The 19,619-nt window shown below is 41.3% G+C and overlaps 2 protein-coding genes across 2 annotated transcripts in view; one reads left to right on the top strand and one right to left on the bottom strand.

Moving 5' to 3' along the window:
* Positions 1-16,256, top strand: part of AVEN (apoptosis and caspase activation inhibitor) — a 198,005-nt gene extending 181,749 nt beyond the window's left edge. Inside the window, exons 4-7 of the mRNA XM_043554523.1 lie at positions 9,902-9,972; positions 11,783-11,878; positions 14,643-14,994; positions 15,774-16,256. Of these exons, the coding sequence (XP_043410458.1) occupies positions 9,902-9,972; positions 11,783-11,878; positions 14,643-14,994; positions 15,774-15,889 (635 nt within the window). The 3' untranslated portion in view covers positions 15,890-16,256. The remainder of the gene's footprint in view (positions 1-9,901; positions 9,973-11,782; positions 11,879-14,642; positions 14,995-15,773) is intronic.
* Positions 16,257-16,377: 121 nt separating this feature from the next.
* Positions 16,378-19,619, bottom strand: part of RYR3 (ryanodine receptor 3) — a 451,654-nt gene continuing 448,412 nt past the window's right edge. The window contains exons 103-104 of the mRNA XM_043554522.1: positions 18,615-18,666; positions 16,378-17,326 (exon numbers count right to left, since the gene is read on the bottom strand). Coding sequence (XP_043410457.1) covers positions 17,231-17,326; positions 18,615-18,666 — 148 coding nt within the window. The 3' untranslated portion in view covers positions 16,378-17,230. The remainder of the gene's footprint in view (positions 17,327-18,614; positions 18,667-19,619) is intronic.

The following is a 19,619-nucleotide window of genomic DNA, read 5'->3' as shown; positions in this document are numbered from 1 at the left end:
AGGCTATTTTCCAGGTAATGACAATTTGACGTTGGCCTCGTTCTTCTTTCTCATCTCTCTCCGGAAGTGAATTGTGTGTCACTATAAGATTACTGATGGCATTAGAGGGCAGTCTACTTGAGGTATTAATCATGGAACCTTTGATTATTTGTATGATGGTTTTCGGTAACTTTTGGGTGTCAGAAAGGCTATAAATAAAGTACAAATAAGTGGACTTAATCTTTTTTCCCCTTAAGTTTACTTATTTTGACAAAGCATAGGAGGGGCAGAAAAAGGGAAAAAGAGAGAATCCCAGCCAGGCTCTACACTGTTAGCACTGAGCCTGACGTGGGGCCTGAACTCGTGAACTATGAGATCATGGCTTGAGCCGAAAGCAAGAGTTGGATGCTTGACCGACTGAACCACTCAGGCATCCCTGGGCTGAATATGTTAAGTAAATCAACACCATAAGCATATCATTATGTGTATATAGGCATCAAACAAGAAAGGGACAGCACAAACCCTTCTAAAGGTTTAGGGAAGGAATTTAACCCGCCTTTTGTGTGTGTGTGTGTGTGTGTGTGTGTGTGTGTGTGTGTGTGTGTGTTTTGTGTAGCCCCTTCTTGACTTGTTCAACTCCAGATCTGAGAGCCAGGAGAGCAGGGAGCGTGTCTTATATATTTATATTATTAACACCCAATAGTGTTTGGCACATAGTTGTGCTGAAAATTGTATGAAAGAATGAAAGAGTTACTAAGTAAGTGAATTGTTACTCTTGAAGTTGAAGAAGTTACTAAATAAATGAATTGTTACTCCTAAAGTTGTTAACTTCACATATGCCCATTTCCCCTGAGAAAGGTAGTAAACTATTTTGGTAAAATTCTTACATTATGCCGGAAACTAGAAATTTATCCTACACTTACCTCAGACCAGAATTGGAGAAAAAAGCTGAAAGGCATGTATTCTCTAAAGTTAATTTTAACTACAGTTTGAGAAGTTTGGATGTTACAAGCATTTCACTGAAATAGAGACAACTTACACTTCAGTGAGCACAATCACTACCCTAGAAATTGACCCTTACTAACTACCCCTTGAGTAGGACCTTCTGATAATTTGTCAGAGAGGGTACAATTGACCCTTGACCATCACAGGGTTTGGGTTCCAACCCCCCGTGCAGCTAAAGGTCCATGTATAACATTTGACTCCCCTCCCCAATTTAACTACTACTGGCTACTGTTGACTGGAAGCCTTACTGATTATGTAAACCATTGATTAATACATATTCTATATGTTATGTATATTATATATCATATATACTTACAGCACAGTAAGCTAGAGAAAAGAAAATGTCAAGAAAGTCATGAGAAAATATTTACAGTATTGTATTTATTGAAAAAAATCATATAAATGAACATGTGCAGTTCAAAACTATGTTATTCAAAGTCAACTGTGCTTGCTTCCCCATCCCATACTCATTCTCTTTCTCTTCAAACCCCTGATTCTCATCTGGGCCAATAGCCACCTGGGAAGAAATCAGTTATCCCACATTCCTTGTAGCTTAATAAAACAATATGCTACTGCCAAAAGAGAAATAAGTGGAAATGTTCTGTGGTGGTTTTTGGGAAAACATAACTGACAGATGGTGCATGCCTTTTGCCCGTTTTTCTTCAAGTCTTCTTGGATCTTGCTGTCTGGAATTTTAATGGGATAGCGGGAGCCCTGGTAATCATCTTAAATCATGGCGAGAAGAGTCTTCATAGGAATGGCAGAGCAATGAACTGGAAGGAACCTGGGCCACCATGCCAGCATTTGACTGTCTAAGTGTTAACTTCATTTGGTTGATAGAGATATAACTTCTTACCTTGTTTAAGCCATAAGTTCGTAGGTCTTCATTACACACAGCCAGACCTAATCCTAAGGGACGCACTATTTTACTACAGGTCATTGTAACATCTTAAGATTCCATTGTTTGGCTGAGGATTGGTCCTTCATTTCTCTTATTTATTCTGCCTTGTCTAATCATTTGCTTCCGTCTTGGAATTCTGTGCCAGGGTTTGATGTTGGCCTTGTTTCAGAAAATAATTGATCTTGAGGCGCCTAGGTAGCTCAGTCAGTTGAGCATCCAACTCTTGATTTCAGCTCAGGTCATGATCTCATGGTTTGTGGGTTCTAGACCTGCATCAGGCTCTGTGCTGACAGTGTGGAGCCTGCTTGGAATTCTCTCCCTCTCTCTCTGCCTGTCCCCATTCCCACACTCTCTAAACAAACAAACAAACAAACAAACAAACAAACAAACTTAAAAAAAAAAGAATTGATCTGAGAGATTTTACGAGATTGTCTACAATGGTACAGGGTTAATACAGAATATTCACCAACTATTTTGTGGAAAACAGCTAGATTCTAAATTCCAGAATGTCAGCATCATCCTTCTCTCATAAAGCCTAGAACCCTCTTAGTGTACTTGAGTGTATTTGGCTTTTCCTTCAACATAATCCATGCAGATGGGAAAGCCACATTTTAGGGGCATTGGAAAGATAGGCACATCTTACTATGTAGTGCTCAATGTGGATATTTGATGCTCAGGGGCTTTTGGGGCCCCACATCTGGTGAGAAAGCTAATTATAGGTCACTGTTGAGCAGGAGGAGAGATTTTTCTTACCTCTCCTGTTATTTTGGCTCAGCCTAACTTTTTTATTACTCACTGTAGTGGCTTGTATAATATTTCTCACACAGAGTTAGCTGTTGCTTTGTTTTGGGTAAATATCAAAGTGTTTGACATCTACATCTAGAAAAGTTCATCCATGGGAGCTAGACATTGGGTGGCAAAGATTTTCTTATGTCCTTTAAGCTAAACTGTGGGTCATCTCTGGTGTGATCTGTGTCAGCCTGTGGATTTAGGATCCACCTTGACTTCCCAAATATCTCATAGATGAGAATAGAGAAATTCAGAGAGAGAAAAAGGGTATATTTCATTTTCCTATAGCAGCCATCATGATGACTATTTGGACTTACTCTCTTTCTATGAAGATTGTGAACTTGTCAGCCTATGGAGTTCATTTGTGAGTTCCCAGAGACCTATGTCCTGGTCGAGGGCATATTCTCAGGGCTGTGTGGCAAATGTGATCACGATAAGAGCCAGGAAAATGGAGCTTAAAACTAAGTATTCATTCAGAACTAGTGATATATTCCTCTTGCTTTCTAGACTTGGTTTCTGAAAGGATGCACTGCAACTCGGCCACTTGGGCCAGTTTTATGAGAAAGAGCTCCAAATACATAGGACAGATGTCACTTATGGGAATTGGCTGCCACTACTGAATTAGTAGGTATTACTAGGTTTGGGCACATCTTCTGTCTTTTGCGCTCACTCTTCATGTACACCTGATGTATATTGTTGGAACTGGGAATCTTAGTGGGTTCTTATTGCCCACATAAAGGTCGTTCCTTGTAATCCCACCTGAACTTCCTCTGGAGAGCTTCATGGTTGTATTAAGTGCTTTCAATTTTTTTGCTGGTGGGGCTGAAAGGGTAAGCTTATAATCCAAATCTGTGTTATCTATGACTAGATGGTAAGCTTTTTGAAAGCATATTAATATGGTGCTGTGGAATTCTAACAAGTGTAGTGTCCGCTTTGTTACTGATTCTAAGACTTGTGTTAGACCAATTTGGGAAGGAAGGCAGAGTGAGAATCCTGGGTATTGTAAATACAGTGACGGAGTTGCTCATCACCTTTATTTCTCCAGTGCTATCATTAGCAGAATACTGCTGTTACCAGAGTTCTGTGAAACTGTTTTATTTTTAAAAGTCGTATTGTGGTTATTTAAAGGAACCCCTGAAGTAATCCCTTTCCTAAAGTGAAGAATTATTTACTTTTGAGTTTGAATTTTCATGATCTTCCAACATGTCAGCGTGTCTAATGTTAGTATATCAAATGTCATAAATATTTGTTACCTGTTTTTGTTCTAGGAAACTCAGACAGCCAAGAAGCCTAGTGGAAATAATTTTATTATTATAGGTGTAATAACAAATGGTAGGACTCAAGAGGTGTTGGTGTTCAGCCATTACCTGACCATCTGGCTTTGGTTAGACCACTGAGCCTGTCTAGACCTAAAGTTTCTCTATTCTTCTACAAAGGGAGGGTTATAATGAATGACACCTATGGTTCCGTGGTCCCAGCCTATGAGATCTATGCATATTTTGTCTTAAATGCGTTCTGAGAAGGTCTTCGCCCTCAAAAAATTTTAGCTTTTTTTTTTTGTTTTTTTTTAGATTTCCTTCTTTGTGGCTAGTGGCTAGGTTCCAAAAGTAACATGTGCTTGTTGTTTACAAAGGAAAATTCAACTGGAAAATGTATTATGCAGAAAGGAAAGTCTCCTTCAATCCCATCCTCTGAGAGAGAATCATTCTTAAAATAGGTATATAATTATCTTGGCTTATTTCTATGCATATATTAGTATTTTTGTGATATATACACATGTGTATATAGCATGTGTGCATATGCATATTGCATGCATATATATGTTATTTATGCTGTACTAAAACTTGATTTTTTCAGGTAGCAGTTGAAATAATATCTTTGCACGTCAGTACATATAGTTACCTTCTTTTTTTAATTGAGGTGTGATTGACATGTAATACTATGTTAGCTTTAAGTGTATACCATAATGATTCAACATTTGCATGTATTGTAAAATGATACCCACAAATCTACTTAACATCTGTTACATAGTTACAATTTTCTTTTCTTGTGATGAGAACTTTTAAGATCTACTCTCAGTAACTTTCAATTATGCAATACAGTAGGATTAACCATAGTCACCATGCTGTACGTTACACAAGCTACCTTATTTTTCAAATGCCTCGTACAGTGTCACTAACTGAATATTGGAGGCACACCAAAATCATATTGTGGCCAAATGGTCAAGTGGTACGTCATATTTAGCTGAAACTAAAGCTAAATATCACTGTCATAGAATGGATGTCTGGAATACAAAAAAAAAAAAATCTGAAAACTTAACAGAACTTGAAATTTTTTAATAAAAGGTTATAGTAGTCAGATTTAATTTTGACAATATATATTCTCCTTTTTCCCCAATACCTGGCGTTGGATTATTCCTGCGGTCACTATAATATACTACACAGTATAGTACCGCTGATATTAATGTTGCCCCTCGGCAACTAACCTTGTCCTCTCCAATAATAACTAGGTAATAGACTAGGTAAAGACTTACAACCTCATTAACCACTGGCCTTGGAGATTTGTGTGACGATCATGAGTTTAATGGAAGGAATCTCAGAAATTGAAGCATTGTGCACTGCCAGAAACATACTCTCTCGATGTTTTTAGGAGCATACTTAAGATTGCTGCCAACACATATATCCAACTTTCTAATATTTTTGTTGCCTCATACAATTAGTTATTTGAAAAAAATCTGTCATTAACTTTGGCTCTAAAATTGTGGCAGTAAATTAATGTGGTTGACTTTCAAGATGTAACAGAATTGTTTCAATATCACGTGTATCTGTATCTTGGCTTTGCTTGCATATACACCAGCTTCCCCATGATTTCTGCGATAGAATGATACAAGACTCCTTATACGTTAGAAAAATGTGAATTCTCAAAGTATATCAGTTTCGTTTAAATCTGCCCCCTGCCTATTTAGCAAATTCTAGTGAAGAAATCATGTTCTTAATAAGCTATCATTGGATTTAGCAGGCCTGTGATTTTGGCATTCTTATCAAAGTAGAATATTAGGGGGTTTTTGTTGCTCAAGCAGCCTGTGTAACAGGTACCTGCTCTTCCTCCATCTTGTTTTAGGGTTTTGTGTAAGTGCACAACAAGGCAGGCCCACAACCTCTTGTAACTCATGAAATTAGTCTTTGGCTGAAGAAGAAGAAGAAAGAAAGTACAGCACTCCTTTTATGCTTTCTAGTTCTGTCCATTACACTGTGCCTTAATTACCATCTGAACATACAGTGTGACCGAAACTTTGAACGCTGGCAGCTCTTAAGACACCCATGTTTGTTCATTGTCAACCACAGTTAGCTGTCACTGTTCATTGGTTTCTACTCTATACTTCTCCATCTGGACTCACCATGTGAGTGTGAGAGACCAGGAACTCTTCCAACAAGAGAGTAAAGCAGGAGCAGGATTGAATAGATTGTTAAGGAACTGTGCTGTTTGTTTGAGAGAGTGTGAGCAGGGGAGGGGCCGAGGGGCCAGGGTTGGGGGGGTTGGTAGAGGAGGGAGGGAGGGAGGGAGAGAGAGAGAGAGAGAGAGAGAGAGAATATCAATCTGAAGCAGGCTCCATACCTAGTGAAGAGCTGGACATGGGGCTTGATCCCACAAATCGTGAGATCATGGCCTGAGCCGAAACGTAGAGTCAGACGCTCAACTGATTGAGCCACCAGGTGCCCCTGTGCTGTTTTACTTAAAGTAGGTGTACATGTCCAAATGTCTGATGCACAGGGTAGAGGAGTGGCACATTTGGTACTATCACCATTGTTTTTGTGCATGTTGCAGTATAATTGAGGAAGAAGAATTTCGGTAACACCTTTTCCAGAAGCACTCTTGAAATGCTAAGATTCATGATTTCCACAAGTCTGGATACTCTTTCACCTTCAGTGACAGGATCAGAGCGGTTGGCATTCTTTCGTAGGCATTTGAACAAGCTTATTTTTCAATGTTGGCCTCTCTATGATTTATTTATTATAATTTAAAAAATGTGTTTTTGAAGTTTGATTACTGTAAGCAAATTGTGTTTTCAGCATCTCATTTTCCTCAAGCATTTTCTTCTTTGTATTTTTTATATGTACACTTTATATGAATCATGATGACTTCGTGGATGTCATTGTGATTTTGTAGATTTTCCTATTTTTAAAATGTTTACATTGCTCAATTATAAAATCCATGTCTGATAAGTCAAATATCTTAACCTCTGTGGATCTTTTTAGGGTTTTATCCCCCCCTCCCCCCGTCACCTTAGTTTTTTGTTACCTTGGTCTCCTCTCCTGATATGCTTGATGGTTTTTAATGAACTCTGGACACTGGTTATGAAACATAGTAGAGATAATTTTAGGCTATTTATAATGTCATTTTCCTCCAAAAAGGATTTACTTTTGCTTCTTATGGGCAGAATCAGAGACTGAGATGATTTATAGCTTTGCCTCAGACTGTGGGAGGTCTGGCTTATTCCTACTTCATCCCCACCATTACTCCTCCTCCTTCTCTTCCTCCTCCTCCTCCTCCTCCTCCTCCTCCTCCTTCCCCTCCTCCTCCTTCCTTTTAATGTTTATGTATTATTTTTGAGAGAAGGCATGCAAATGGTGGAGGGGAGAGAATCCCAAGCAGGCTCCATGCACAGAGCCTGATGGGGTTCAATCTCACAACTGTGACCTGAGTCAAAATAAAAAGCTGGACACTCAACCAACTGAGCCACCCAGGTGCCCCCCAACTCCCACTTCTCAGATGTACTCATCAGGGCTCCCATGTGAATGTTTTGGGTTTTCCAAGATTCTTCCTCATCCTTGGGCCCTGAATTCCAATTTTTGTCTGCCCTGTACCATAAAACTAGCAAAAGCTCTCTGCATTCCCTAGTTGTTACTTTATGCTCAGTTCTTCAGTTTCTCAGGACCACCTGTGGGAATGAATAAATGCCTCAAAGGGAAAAGCAGTTCTCAATGTCAGGCTTACCTCCTTAGCTTCTCTTCTTTCTGAGACCTTTGTCACTTGTGTGCTAAGTGGCTCTTTTTGGCCTAGTGTTCCTAAGCTGTTCTCAGTAAGAGGATTGGTTTACATCAAGCTATTTAGCCATTGTTGGAATCTTACCTGTATTTGAAAGTGAATATTCAAATATTAGACAGTGTAGCATGCCTTGTTTGTATTACTGTTACCTTGCGCTGGTTATATATTATTCTATGCAGTCATAGCATCATTTATAATGATTATAGCATTATTTATAACAGCATTATTATATAGCATTATTATATATTATATAGCATTATTTATAATATAGAAGTTCAGGAATGCCAAAAATAACACTGAATATGGCATTCAGATATTTGGTCAAGTTTTAAAAATCTACCAGACTGATTTTTAATTTATTCATATATGTGTATACATATAATTATATATATAATATATATATACTTATATATATTAGCAAATGGTATTTCTTATTTTCACTCCTTTTCCTCTTTTTCTACTAGGTGATTTATTCTGGTTGATTTGCAGAAGCTCTTTGTATGTAAGAGATATTAACCCTTTGCTTATATGTGCTATAAATGTTTATCATTAGCAAATACTGCTACATTTCAGATTTATTGAGGTTAGCTCTTTTTAACGTTTTTTTTAATTTTTATTTTTTTAATTTTGAGACAGAGAGAGCATGAACGGGGGAGGGGCAGAGAGAGAGGGAGACACAGAATTGGAAGCAGGCTCCAGGCTCTGAGCCATCAGGCCAGAGCCTGACGCAGGGCTCGAACTCATGGACCGTGAGATCGTGACCTGAGCTGAAGTTGGACGCCTAACTGACTGAGCCACCCAGACGCCCCTATAGCTCTTTTTAAAAACTAATGTCGCACAGATATTTATAAAGAGAGTATCTGCTTTATAAATGCAGATACAATCATAATATATATGTACACATACTCATATCTATATATACATAAAAAACCTTATTATATCATTCAGATCCTTTATTGTCATAATTTTTGAGGGATCAAATTGATTTGCCGATGACTAAGAGTATTAACTTTACCCCTTCTAATAGTGGTGTTCTTGGTCCTTTTTGCTTTTGATTTGATCTTGCCAAATGTTCATATTTCTGACCCATGTGTTTTGGAAATGATGGGGGTAGTATAGGGTCTAATTTTATCTTTGTCTCTTTAATTTTGAATTCTTCACTTCCTTTTTCCTCTTTTAATTTAGAAGAATGGATTCTATGGTTAAGTCACCTGAGAGGTATCACAAAAGAGTATAAATATGATATGAATGGGTAGAAGTGTGTGGGTCTTCTAGACAAGGGGGGAGGATTGAAAAAGAAAGAGCCTAGGATAGAATATGAAGTATGTTTGGAATGTGAAAAGAGGTCAACTCGAGCAGAAAGTCTGAAGAAATAGGAAGCAAACATGGGTTATTGAGGGAGGATCACATTTTGGAGAATCCTGAAAGCTAGGGAGAGAAAGAATTCTTCATGTGTAAATTAGATGTTCTTAATGCAGATAACCAAATAAGTATGCATTTACAAAATAAGCCCTGTGTCAAAGCTTGCTGTCCAAGATCATCTTTCACGCTTGTTTATGCTGATCTTACGTGTTCATTTTCCTTTATTCCACGAGCTCAGAGCAGCGCACCAGGATTCACATGCACTAATTTTGTGCAACTTCTTTGAGTTTTACTTTGCATTTGACATTCTAACCAGGTGAGTTTTAGAGTGATGGTTGAGGACGGTCACCTCACCTGAGAGAGATAGTAAAAGTCTGTCATATCGTGGGTACGTCTAGAACTTCTTTCCTTCAATTCGTTTCTTCTGCCTTTTCAGCTGCACCTGCTCCCCAAATCATAAATATCTGTTTCCTTGCATACATTAAGCAGATGAGGTGAAAATGTGCTAAATATGAGGAGATGGCCATGTCTGCAGGCCTGAACTATTTTGTTGCCTCTCGAGTAGCATGGAGATGGTGGCTTACTGAGAATTGGGTGAAACAGTGAATGATGGCGCCCACAATATTTTCAAGGGCACACACAGATTGCTGTGTAAGGATGTGGAAGCCAAGAATTTCGACTGAATGATGTCGCCGAATTCAGGACAGTTAGCTCTTCAGAAGTGGCACTTTTATGCCAGAGGGGAAATATAGAGAACTGAGCCTTTTCCTTTGGCTTTTGCGTAAAATTGTGGGTTTTTTTTTTTTCTTCTATCTCTAGGGGACTCATTCTCTCAGTTCCGCTTTGTCGAGGAGAAGGAGTGGGATGGTGAAGCGTCATGTCCAAAACAGGTAAGATGGTTTGTCTCGAATGCGGGTTGGCTCTGCTCAAGGCTGGAGACTAACATCCTTACATTATTGTTGAGATAGAGTCTCCGTGTAGAAAAGAGTAGTCATTCATGTACAGTTTAGTCTCCATTACAGAAACCGTTCAGAAAATGTCTGGGAAGCTTAAATTATACAGGTCTTTGAAGCTAGAGTTCACCTTTACACCTGGCCATCTGTGTGAATTCCTCGCATAGACTGGGCTGCAAGGTAGTGAGTTTATAGTCATGATTTTTGTGTGGATTGCTCTGCCGTTGGGCCTCTCTTCTTTCCCTTTCTGTGAAACTTCCCCTTGGAGTTGAAAAGTAATTTTTTCCCCCTCATACTGCTTTTGGTATCAGGTGAAAAAAATCCTCAAGTTTATAGCTTTAGATAACTCTTGATCTATAATTAGAAGAATAAAGCTATAAAAATAAGGACAAATATCACAGAAGCCTTTCAGCGAATCCAGAAAGGCCAACCACTTCATTCGCTTTGTGTTCGTGCCATACTTCCATCCCAAGGAGTTTCGATTCTTTTCCAAGTGGGATTTGACTGATTGTTTCCATATGAGAGATGACAGGTGTTTTTACCCTTTTACAAAGCGCAGAGAATGAGTGGTGGCTTGTCATGGGCTCCCTGACTCCATGGCTAGGGCATACTGTCTGATACAATGATTAGACAATCTGTCCACAGCTTCAGGCAGGTAGCTGAATAGCAGACCTGAAGCCCAAGGGTCGGGCACCCTCCTCCCCATTCTGCTATTAGCTTTGCACACACACACACTGTAAGTGGTTCATTTTTACCTCTGGACTGGTGTGATGTCTACTTGTTTGGGATGAGCATTGATTTACCACACTGTGCAGCGGGGGGTGTTACTTACAAAGTGACTGCCTGTCACTTTACATAGGGCATGTATTACCCCATGGAGAAAGTAGGGAATTAAAAATACTTGTCTGCTTGAGTCTGTGTGGGCAGATGCCTGAGGTGCAGTTTAGCATTCTAGGACAAATTGCAAACAGATAACCTCTCACATTTCAACTCCTTTTGGGCCGTGTTGACTCTCAGAGAATGTTTCAGTTATCCCGAGGGTTTCAAATAATCCTAAAGTTCTTCATTCATCAGAACACTGAGAACTTGTTCTTTACTAGATACTTTATTAGATGCAGCCTGTTCAAAGATGAACCAGACAGAGACCATGCTCGTGCATTGCCCGTAGCACGGTGGCTGACCTAAAGTAGATGATCAGCAAATATTTTTGTAATGAATGAAAAAGCGTGACATAAAATAAGTGGGTCATCAGTGAATGAAGATACTACTGTGGGGACCACTTTGGGCTGGCAGGGATGGAGAGCAGCACCCGGGGAAAGAGATCGTTTGCTGCATCTTGGCAGAGGAGTGTGATTCTGGGGGGTCCTGTCAAGGGAGGAGAGCTGAAAGACCGGCTGTGCGGAGAGGATGTCATTGGGGTGCAGTGTTCCCAGAGGAGGGGGCTTCAGGGGTTGTCCTGGGCCAGTTAGTACCAGCAGTTTGATCTTCATTTTCTTCTGGGGGGAAGTTTAGCATGTGGGTAAGAGCACAGACCTTGGAGAGACACGCCTGAAGGTGGGTGTATCTTAGTTCTAGGACTTGGGCTGACTTGTTTCCTTCTCTCATGTTCTCATCTGTAAAATGGAACTAATAATAGGATATAACTTGGGGTTATAATGATGGTTTATTTCTATCATCTTCTGCCTTTTTCTAAAAGGTCATTTGTAATCATCACCTGATATATATGTAATTTTTTGTTTGTTGATAGAATTCGGCATTTTATGTGGACTGTGAGTCATTGGTTCGCGCCCTTCAAGAACTGCCTCTCTCGCTCCGACTCAATGTCGCTGCTGAATTGGTCCAGGTAAAAATGCCGATAGCATCTTCCAGCCAGTGTGGGTTAGGGCAGCAGAAGAAAAAACGAGTGAAAAATATCCCTCTGCAGAATGTCTCACAGTGAGCTTTTCCTTTCGTAAATCTGAGGGTTTTGTATCAAGGTAGCATTTTGAAAAGTTTTAAGGGAGAATGAAGTAATTTTTAGAGTTTTTTTTTCTTTCTTTTTTTTTTTTTTTTTTACATTTTACATTTGAAACATTTTGAAGGATCAAAGGTAATGGAACTGAATGAAATGCAAAAAGATAAAGTCTAGCTGGTATTTTACTCACAAACCTATATGCCAGACTCTTTGTTAGCACTAAGGGGTGATCAGACAGACATGGTTCCTGCTCTTTGGAGCTTAATCTGTTGGGAAATTGGAGTATCAATCAAGTGACCCAACTGTGTTAAGTCCTACGAAGGAGAAGCCTAGTGTGCTGTGAGCATACATAATAACAAACCCGATCTACTTTGGTGTGCTTAAGAATGCCTTTCCTGCAGGAGTGTCCGATTAGCTGAGATCCAAAGTAGAACAACGTCTGAGTTGGAATTTAAAGAAGAGTGACCCAACCGGATCTACCTTGGCAATACTCATAATGATAATAGCAAGGGCCATTCTGGCTGCAGGATAGTGGAGAGTGGACTAGGGGAATAGGCAGAAGTGTCTGGTAAATGTGTGCATGCAGGCACGTGGCGGAGGAGAGTGGAGGAGGGGAAGCAAAACAGGAGGCCACTGCACGGGTCCCGTGGGATCCCTGTGTGATCGTGGTTGGGGCTAGGGTGATGATGGTGGAGGTGACAGAGAGCTTGACTTTACTTTTGAGCACCTGTGGGTAAAACTGGCAGGACTTGGTCAAGTACTGGAAATGGAGAGCAAGCGAAGAATTGTTCCAGGCTTTCCATCTTGTGCACCTAGGCGGTGGGGCAGCATCAGGAAAGGCAAGGTTGGGACATTACGGGTTTGTGTCTCTGAGATAGCAAAGTGCAAACAGTAGTTGGATAGAGAAATTGATGGTGCAGAATTAAGGGCTCAAAACATAAATGTAGGAGACACCAGCGTAAGACAGCAGTTGAATAATGAACTGAGACGAGGAGGCCCAGTAGATGAGACTACAGGAACTTGAAAATGTTAATTGTGGCTCCACTAAATTATTTAAAAAGCGAAACCCTGAGCAGTCCTAATTGTAAATAGAATCCCGGCAACTAAAATGATCAGCTTCATTCTGCACCTGAATGTGATGCTACGCTGGAGCAGATGCACAAATTGGTTACCCACGCGGGTTGAATTCAGGGCTGGAGGACAGTTAAGGGCAGGGCAGAGAAGTAGAGAGGACGGCATTTGCCTCTAAGGGGGAATCGCCATAGAGCTTTAGAAGTGTTTGGGGTTTTCTTACGGATTGGGAAACCACTGCTGTCTCTGCTGGGTGTCCAGAGATGTTCCAAGTCCCACCATGCATCGTTGGGTCCCCCAGAATGAGAAATGGTTGTTAGCACTACACATCAGGGTAGCACTGAGATGAAGGTGATGGGGCCTCAGGACTTAGGGAGAAACAGGAAGCGCTGTGAGCATTTGAAAGTGAGGATGTCGTATCAGTGGCAGGCCTTAGAAGAAAGGTATAAAACAATCACAGGAACTTTGAAAACCCGGGTCCTAGTTTTAAATCTCACCCCCACCCCACCCAGTGATGTAGAGCAAACTGTGTTTGCACATTTGAATTACTGGGGGAGTTAAAAAAGCAACACCAGACACCCAGTCCAGAACAAATTCAATGACTCCAGGATTATAATGAAAGACCACATCCCAGCTTTATCTTGCACACTGAGAGTGATGGATGAATATTTATGTGTCAAGCCATACTGCTCTGAAAGCCCTGAGGGGTCATTAGCAAGCTGGATCTGCTCAGAATGCTTAAATGCAGGGACAGGTCTTCCAACAGTAGTTGAACCTCATTCTCCATCTACCCACCCTGCTGCCATGCTGGTCACCCCATGCCTCCCCGCCTCCCCACCAGAACAGAGCTTCTCAGTCTTCACTCCACATTACAGTCCCCTGAAGAGTTAACTTTTGTTAAGTCATTACAGAAAGGTGCACGCATAAGTATGTATAACCATGGAATCTGCATCTAGAGCAAGAATCAGAATATTGCCAGCACCCCAGAAGCCACCCCTCCCTCGAGTCACTACTGCCCTAAAAACTACTATCCTGATTCCTAATACTAAAGATTAGTTTTGCCCATTTTTGTACTTTTTACGAATGTAATCAAGTATGTTTTCTTTCCTGTCTGGCATTTTTTACTCGAATGTTAGCAAGCGTCCCTCTTACCTTGGGGAGCTTCTCCCTTCACCTTTCTTATTCACACATTGATTGGCTGATTGCTTCTCAGTGCCTTTTACAGATGTTTATGTCCTCACAGATGGAAGTATACATACATTCATATAGACCTGTGGTGCTGCCAGCTCTCAGGGCAGTTATAGAAAGACATGGCCCTTTTGATTTCAACTCTGAGTTAACACACAGTGGAGGTGGGGCAGAGGGGGAGGCCCAGCCCTGTTGTGTTTCAGTGAGGTCTCCCATGTTTTAGCCCCCATCAGTAAGGAAGGGTGCTGGGGCAGGGCCTGAATTCGAGACCCTTTGTGGACTTGCTGTCTGGATAGAATTAGCCATTGCCCAAAGTTTGGCTTCCTTTGTTTTTGCTTAAGCAAATGTGGCAGGACTCAAGATTTTTTTTTAACTCTTTATGCTTCTCTTTCAGACCACTCTTCCTTTAGAGCTTCCTCAGGTGAAACCAAAGAGAAATGATGAAGGCAAGGGACGAGGGATGCAGTTAAAAGGGCCCTTGGGGCCTGGAGGAAGGGGGTCTGCTGAGCTGAAGTCTGTTGCTGCTGGCTGCCCCATGTACCTGGGTAAAGATAGCCCAGGTCCCACAAAGGGTTCCCGGGAACCCACTGGCCCACTGCAGTCAGCAGCAGGCCCCTTGGAGGAAGAGTTAGATCTGCTGCTGAGTTTAGATGCACCTATAAAAGAGGGAGAGAACATCTTACCAGACCAGACATCTCAGGACCGAGGATCTGAGAAAGATGGGGAGGTGGCCCCGGAAGAAAAAGGTATGGCTTCCATTTGATTCCCTATCCCTCTTCCTGTTTTTCTGCAAACAGCCCCACCTGCGTCCCATCCATACACATCTCCATCAGCGTCTGACATCGATCTGCTGTGGTCCGTGGACATCTATTTCTGTGCTCACATCCCCACTTCCCCCTGAGCTGACCTTTCTGACACCCTTCCTCCCACTCGATACACCCGGCTTCCAAAGCTGCTACCTGCCTGACTGCAATATTAAACCCGGGGCTGCAGATTGAACTTGAGCTATAAAAAGGCATTAAGCTTCTCCTGGTCCTCAGCTGTGCATCAGCAGGCCTTTTAATCGACTATCTGAACAGGCCAGTTAACCAACTCTCCAGACTTCTTGCTTGCTGTTTCGATCTTATTTTTTACAAAAGAGCACTCCCTCCCTTGTGTGCGCTCTGCGAGACAGTGGCCCATCTGATAGGGAGAGGCCGAGGGTGACGGCTGCATCCACACACTGCCTTGGAGAACCTTTGAAGACTTTCCAGGAGTGCTACAATAGTCAAAAGAAAACTGAGCTGTTGGTCTTTTTTAAGAAACTAGTGAACGGTAAAAGGCAACTTCAGAATAACTAGAGGGGCAAATCTCTACCCCATTTATTGTGAGGATATTACTGTAACTGATTGAATAACAGAACGTTTCCCCTTGTTGTAAGCAAACAGGTAGGGCTGACTTCTGTCATGGAACAAGCTCCAAGGCAGCCTTAACCCTCACTCTGGGGACCAACGTGTAGTTGTTAACACTGCTTTTATTTCCCCAGCTCCTGCAGAGCCCTCTGTGGTGGAAGAAAAGAACGTGGAACTGGAGCAAGCAAGTACATCAAAAACTGTTACCGAGGAAGAGCTCGAAGACTGGTTGGACAGCATGATTTCCTAACGTATAGAAAGAAAAATGAAAAAAAGTGCCTGAAGCAAATTTTGGTGGCCTTGTCAGCAAGGGCGGGCCCAAGGCTGTCCTTCCAGAACAGCTGGTTTACAAGCATGCCCCAAGCCAGTGCGTTCTGTCAACGCTTGCCTCGGTACAGCCTACCTCTGTGTTCCACAACATGAGACTATACCTTTAAGAGGCTCCTTGCATTTGTTCTCTGGCTTAGTGATCTAGTAGATCCCTTAAGGGCAGGGGATGTTAGGGCTCTTGTCTCCAGCCTCCTTCCTTTCAATGTTTACGGCAGAGCAGGTGCTGCTGATAGACACAAGCAACAAGGCATGCATTTGGCCCAAATAAATGAACGCTGGTGTGTGGACTTCCTTTCTTTCCTGGGTGGGGTTTTAGGCCATTTGTGTCGTGTCCCTTTTCCCAGCTGTCACAGTGCGGCTGCGGAGTCAGCGGCAAGAGGTGCAACGCAAGACGCCAACGCCAGAGAGTGGGGTGTATTACTTTATTGCAGTGGGCACTTCCTTTTATTTAAGGAGATTCACCTAAACACAGCAGCTCCACTACTTACAAGGGGACCAGAAAGCAGTACTCAATTTGGCATAAGATTGAACTTTTTCTGAATTTTCAGTACAGTACTTCTAATAACAGCAGTTGACAAGCTGTTACTGGAAAAAAAAATTATATGAATAACCTTCAAGTGCAGTTTCATAAAGACAGAAGATCACAACTAATTAATGGAACTATGTCCATCTGGGACATAAACATAAAAAATTTGCATAGCTATATCTAAAGAGATTTTTAAGGCACTTAATCGATATTTCAGTGTCGACAAAGTGTGTTTTTTTTTTCTATTTCTGTAACTGCTTAAAGCTTTTCAAGCTGATTCTGAATACATTCACTAGCAAGTACCATGGGAGAAATTTGCAGTTAAAATGATGTTTTTTGTAGTTCAGATCATGAGTCACTAGTGGATACTGTCATGTGACATTCAAGTGCGTAAAATTTCAGGTACAGTGCGTTGAAGACCTCATATTTCTAGTCCTTTCCTCAATGACTGCCATCGTGACAAACTAGTTCCATTACAACTGAAAAACTTGAAGGTATTCAATTATAGTTTCCTTGCTTCTTTGCCCTCTTTTAACATTTTGAGAGGTTGTCTCCCACAGGGCTATGTCCATTAGGCACAAAAAGCCAAATCAATTCCAAGATCTCACATATTTTTAACAAACACTTTCTCATAAGAGAGGCATTTAGAATATGTCACATTTCAATTATTTTGCAGAACTGTAAAAGGACTTATTCCACTGGAAGTTGTCCAGAACTGTGGAGTTTCTTTCTCATTTATCCAAGCTGATCTTCATATTGTTTCCGAAAGCAGTCACCAGCTGGGAAGAAATCCCAACACCTTTCTTGGTACATCTTCCAGACATAAGATTCCTGAAACAATGGGAACAAAGGGTACTTCTTTTGAAACCACAGTAAGCTAAAACCTGCGTTGTTTTTACTCTGTAGGTATCCCTTTGGGAATGGTGAGGGGGTTTCATTTATATGAGGCCCAACTAGAACCTTCTTCCTTGCTCTGTTCCCAGCCTAGAATATTTTGAGAGCTAAAAGTCATTCCCTACCCGACTCCTTCCTTTCTCCGCAAAACTCACAACACTGAACACCATGCAATGATTGCCAGTAAATTGCTTAAAGATCTAGAGATAAGCTCATTCTATGCCACTGGTACTTGGTAGTAGGCAGAATAATGCACAATGAGGGGACGGTGAGTGCTAGCTAGGGCAGACACCTGGGGCACTGAAGGCAGATCCAGAACCAAGTGCCTCACAAGTGTGTGAGCTGTGAAGTTTTCCTACAACCCTGATGATGTTGGAATACTTGATAACCTACCTTCTCTTCCCTTGTTCTCTATCTTTGCATTTCTTTCTCCTACTTAGTCACAGAATCCCTTTTGACACATACTTTCACTCATACTATCCACACCTCCACATTCTCTGCGTCACCCACACATGAGGTGGTTATCTTTCTCAGGCTGTCTCTCACACCATTTTACTCTTTGTTAAGCCGCCCACTCAGCTTCTCCTTGTCTTTTTCTCTGTAATGTTCTCCCCACCTCCAGCTATTCTACTCTGAAGCAGTAACCATAAGGGTTTAGAAAATGTCAGTGTTAGCTGGGAGGGATAACCAGAAAGTCTTTAGGAATAGATGGGAGTTGCCTTAGGATGTGGGGTTTCTCAGGTCACAAAGAGATGGCGGAATAACACAGAGGAAGAACGCATGTGAGACACTAAGGGAATCATCCGTCTACTTCAGACATTCGATGCTCTGGTGAGTCTCAAGGCTTCTGAAAAGGAAACTCAATGCAGGGCTATGATTTTTTTTTTTAAATCAAAAAATTATTATTTCTTTTGTTTTAAGCTCATGCCATTTTCTTTTTGTTATTACAAAAGCAATTTAAATCATGACCCAAAGTCAGAAAATGTAGCCAAACAAAAAAACCAACACTCATAACCCACCAGCCAGAGAGAGAAGCATTGCTAACACTTCTGTGACAAGACTTTCAGACCATTTTCCTCACTGGCTATGAGTTCAGGTAGCGGGGGAAGAGTGGGGTTTTGTCACATGTTTTCTAATCTAATGTAATATATTTAGTCAATCTAATTCTAAGTGCAGAAAACTCTAGACTGCAGGGCTATGATTCTTAAGATATTTTATTTCTCACCTGACCCGTGTGTTCTGTTTCATCTTTGTTAATCAGATACATCAGGAAGAACCTGGAACAAGAGAAAAAAGGTATAAGTGAGAAAAAGACATTACTTTGGTTACTCTTTTTGTGAGGAGAAATTCTTTTGTCCCTAAACCTTGAGCTAAGACAACTTATGAGGAAGCATTTTGGCTATCTTTTTAAAAAGCCCTAAACAACCAAATGGTGACTAAAATGCTCTTAATAGGTGAACATAGAACTGAAATTACGTGTGTGTGTCTCAAGGATAGGTCATGGAAAAGGTGGAAAGTATTTAACCTCCTTAAATTGCTGCGACTCTTCCAGAAATAGTTTTGTTTGTATTATGGATGCCAGAGAAAAGTCCACGTAGTCTCACTTGTTCTAACTGTGATGGGTCTGAGGTTTGGGTCTGTTTTTCTGGAACACACAAGTATCCATGGAGGCGGGGGCTGATCATTCAGCTCACATTGCATGATCTCAGAGACCACTTCCAAATGAGCCAGTCTCTTGCCCTCTGAGTATAGGACTGTGAGGCTGGAGGGGGGGAGAACCCGAGCCCCAGATTTCACATCCTTTGGGGTGTCCTTAGGGTTATAGCTTCAGAAGCTATGAACAGATTTGGTTCCTTCCTCCCTCTTCCTTGATCAGACTAAGAAGAAGGTATGGCCAGTAACTTTATGAGGTCTGATACCCGGGCATGTAGGACATTACTCCTTTCCTCGCACATTTATTTGACAAAGCACTGTTTTTAGGGGGAGTTTCAAACATGAATAAGGGGGTTCTCTCAAGCTTGCTGCTAGAGCTGCACAGAGCCAGAAGGGACCTTGTTACAATACATAGTGCTCTGGGAAGACGTACAAGCGGGCCACATAGCACCATTTGACATTCCTCTATTCACAAGTTCTCACAAATGCTCCCCTTTTATAGAAGGACATCCATCCCAGTCACCTCCATTGAGATGAAAACTCTCTTACTGAGAATTAACAATCATGAATACTCACG

This window comes from Prionailurus bengalensis, chromosome B3, assembly GCF_016509475.1.
Source record: "Prionailurus bengalensis isolate Pbe53 chromosome B3, Fcat_Pben_1.1_paternal_pri, whole genome shotgun sequence".
In the NCBI taxonomy this organism is placed as follows: Eukaryota; Metazoa; Chordata; class Mammalia; order Carnivora; family Felidae; genus Prionailurus; species Prionailurus bengalensis.
This window is presented reverse-complemented; position numbering and strand designations above follow the sequence as displayed.